The 3,497-nt window shown below is 48.5% G+C and overlaps 1 protein-coding gene and 1 long non-coding RNA gene across 2 annotated transcripts; one reads left to right on the top strand and one right to left on the bottom strand.

Moving 5' to 3' along the window:
- The first annotated feature begins 262 nt into the window (after window positions 1-262).
- On the top strand, window positions 263-1,771 carry LOC147717488 (uncharacterized). The gene is made up of 3 exons (XR_015295808.1): window positions 263-448; window positions 537-916; window positions 1,686-1,771. It is a non-coding gene; the product is annotated as an uncharacterized LOC147717488 (long non-coding RNA).
- Window positions 1,178-2,898, bottom strand: LOC147717487 (uncharacterized). Its single transcript, XM_086920517.1, has 2 exons — window positions 2,476-2,898; window positions 1,178-2,212 (listed from the first exon to the last, which is right to left on the bottom strand). The coding sequence occupies exons 1-2, from the start codon at window positions 2,896-2,898 to the stop codon at window positions 1,178-1,180; spliced, it is 1,458 nt and encodes a 485-aa protein (XP_086776643.1).
- Between the last annotated feature and the right edge of the window lie 599 nt (window positions 2,899-3,497).

Here is a 3,497-nt window from a genome sequence, read left to right as displayed (position 1 = left end):
TGCAGCATCCACCTGCTGGCGTCAGGGAGCTACCAGAGCGTGGTTGCTGCGGTGGGAGGGGTGAGCCAGAGCAGCCTCTCAAGGTTTTTTCACAATTTCCTTGACGCCATGTTGCATAGGATGGAGCATTACATTTCTTTTCCATCCACCCATGCTGAACTGTTTGAAACCATATCTGACTTCTACCAGATGGCAAGATTTCCCCATATCATCGGATGCATTGATGGGACACACATCCCCATTTGTCCCCCTGCTGCCACGGAATACATTTACCGCAATAGGAAGTCAAGCCACACCATCAACGTGCAGGTGATTTGCAATGCCAAGAACGTCATCACAGACATTGTTGCAAAATACCCGGGAAGTACCCACGACTCATATATATTTCAAAACAGTGGCATCTATGCACGCCTGACTGCAGGGGAATTTGGTGAAGGCTACCTCCTAGGTAAGAGACAGTGTGCAACACCTATTACACCTATTGCAATAAGCAGTACATGTATGCATGTGAGTAAATTTTACCCTTTTCATTCTAGGAGACAGTGCATATGCCCTCCGCTCATTCATACTCACCCCCTACCTCAACCCCTCAACACCCAGCCAAAGGAGATACAACCGGGCACACAAGAGCACACGCAATGTTGTTGAGAGAACATTTGGTATATTGAAAAGTAGGTTCAGATGCTTGCACAAGAGCGGAGGTGCAAGGCAGTATACCCCCATTACCTGCTGTAAGATCATTGCTGCCTGTGCTATGTTGCACAATCTGGCTGTTAAGAAGGGGACTGAGGTGGAGTTATCTGACTATGAGGATCATGACGACGACATTGCTGTGCCTGAAAGACAACCTGCTGGAGTGTCAAGACCAAGTGATGGCAGATACAGACGTGATGACATAGCACGCAACTATTTCTGAGTAAGTGAAGACACTGAGCTATAGTGAAAGCACAAGCTTCTGTTTAATTAGATTTGTAAAGATTTATTGAAGAACAAAAGTGCAACAGTAAGCATTTGACATCAATGCTCACAGTGAGCAAACACACTCAGACAGGTGTAGAATCCACCAACCATAGTTGTACATAGTCACTTGGCTGGTTGCAATGGAACAAATGTGCAAATAACACTGTATTAACTATAAATCAAATGTCCATTGGCAGTAGGCCATCGTTACAACTGTTCATTTTCGCACACGCTTTGCACTGGCAGGTGTCTGTGGCTCAGCCTGTTCACTGGGCGTTTGGCCTATAGCCTCACCCTGTCGCCTGCTGCTCCTCCTTGGCTCTACGCCATGGGGGCTAGCTGTGCTGCTCCTACTGGTGCTACCTTCAGTGTCCGGCACGTCTAGAGCAGAACTTTGTGCACTTTGTGCATTGAGTAGGGCCTCCAGCGCACCGGTCATTCCAGCTATGCCCCTTGTCAACTGGTTGCTATTATGAGTCAGGACTACCTGATTATTGATGCTACGCCTGCATAGCAGGGATGTGGCTGTAGCCAGCTGCTCCATGGATTTCTCTGTTCTCTCTGCGCGCTGCCTGTCCCTGCGCCTTGCACTAATATCAGAGTCAAGTTTTGTGCACAGTTGCTGTATGCCTGTTGCCATGCTCTTGTTGACTATCACCAGCTCTTTTATGCCCTTGCTAATTTCTTCCATGTTGATGTTCATGTTTCGCATTTGTCTTTGACAGGCCATGATGCCCTTGCCCTGCATCCTCTGAATCCTGACCATGGCTCCCTCCAGGCCTTTGAAGACACTGGAACCCTCCCCATGTGCACCTTCATCCCTTCCTTGCACTGTGCGCCTTCTAGTGGTACCTGGTACAGGCTCTGTGCTAGGCTGCAGTGTGGCAGTGATGTGAGCTTGTAACAAGTTAAGTGAGTCTTCACCCACCATTTCATCAGCACCTGTCTCCATTTCCGGCAGTGGGGGAACAACATGCCTCCTGCCAGGGTGTGCAACAGGTGTTTCTACAACAAGGGATGCATGCATTTCTGGTGATGAGACCAATAGTGGTGACTGTGAAGGAATTGGGGAGCCCTTCATTTCTTCACTGATGTCAGTTTCTTGGGAGGGTGGCTGCCCACTCGGAACACCTGTGTCCTGGGATGCACTGGGCCCTGGCTCCTGACTGTCATCCCTCTGGGGTGCCGTGCCTTCTGCCTCCTCAGACTGCCTTCTGGATGTGAGACCTGTGGACATATGAGCACATATCAGCTAGGTGTAAATGTGTCACAGCCACTACAATTAAACATGTTACATTGCACTTTGTACATGCTGCCTGCCCTTCATTTTGTCAGCATTCATTTGAATTATGTGTTGGTTACAGTGCTGTGTGACATGGTCTTTCAATGACTAACTACATGTAACATGATGCATTGGTACAGTTTTGCACAGGCACCATGGGACTGGGGTAACTTAGCTGCAAGGGGTGAGGGATGTATCGGGGTGGGAGGGGGATAGCTGTGCCTGCATCTTACCTTTTTTTTTGCAGATTGCGCAGAGCTGTCCACTTCTCCCAGTCCATGGACACTTTCAGCCTCCAGGGTTGTGGCTACCAGCTCCTCCAGCTCGGTGAGGGGGGGTGCAGTGTTCTTTCCTCGACCTGTTTGCTGTGACTGTTTGTGGCGGTCAGCCAATTTTTTCTTCGTGAGGCTCCTTAGGTCATAGAACCTCTTCTTTAAATCTTCAGTGCGTCTGGTGGTGACTCCCACTGCATTTACTTTATCTTTGATTTCCAGCCAAAGTTTCCTTTTTGTTGATTCTGGCACAGTTAGGGACTGCTTTCCAAAAAGTCTGTGGTGTACCTTTACCACCTCCTCAACAAGGAGCTGTAGCTCCAGTCTACTGAATTTAAGCTTTCTTTTCCTTTCAGCCTGCTCAGTGTCCCTGCTGCTTTCCATGTTGAAGTTTTCAGTGAATTCACAAGCTCTGTCTGCTGCTTCTGCTGCTCCCAGTCTCTTGGCTCCAACTGCCTTTCCTGAACCTTCTAATTAGTTGCACCTGCCTGTGGGGCCACTCCCTGGAGAGAAGGGGGAGGGTGGTTGCACCTGATTGGCTGTTGTGTTAAGTTTCACTTTTGTTTGTTGTCCGTCGCGGGAATTACCGATCGGTAAATACCGATCGGTAGATACCGATTGGTAATTACCGATCGGTATCTACCGATCTGTTAATACCGAATTTTAAGGATTCGTTAAAAAATCCAGATGTTGGTACCTACATCCCATTTACCGATTTTGAAATACCGAATCGGTAAAATTCGGTAATATTCGGTATTTCAAAATCGCTAAATGTGATTTACCTACATCTGGCCCTAAATGGTTAATTTTGCTTAAAAAACAAACCCCTCCGAGCTTTCCTAACCTGCGCCTCTGCCTACGCCTAATCTCCTTACAGCCTACGCGCGCTAAAACTCTCCCTCACGCTCTACCCTATCTCGCGCCTGGACTGTTCCATGTACGCGAACACCCCAGGGGGTGACAGCTCGCGCCGCTCCCCCTGA

This window comes from Lissotriton vulgaris, chromosome 5 (genome assembly GCF_964263255.1).
Source record: "Lissotriton vulgaris chromosome 5, aLisVul1.2, whole genome shotgun sequence".
Lineage (NCBI taxonomy): Eukaryota > Metazoa > Chordata > Amphibia > Caudata > Salamandridae > Lissotriton > Lissotriton vulgaris.
The sequence above is the reverse complement of the archived record's forward strand: the minus strand, read 5'-3'. Positions and strand labels throughout refer to the sequence as shown.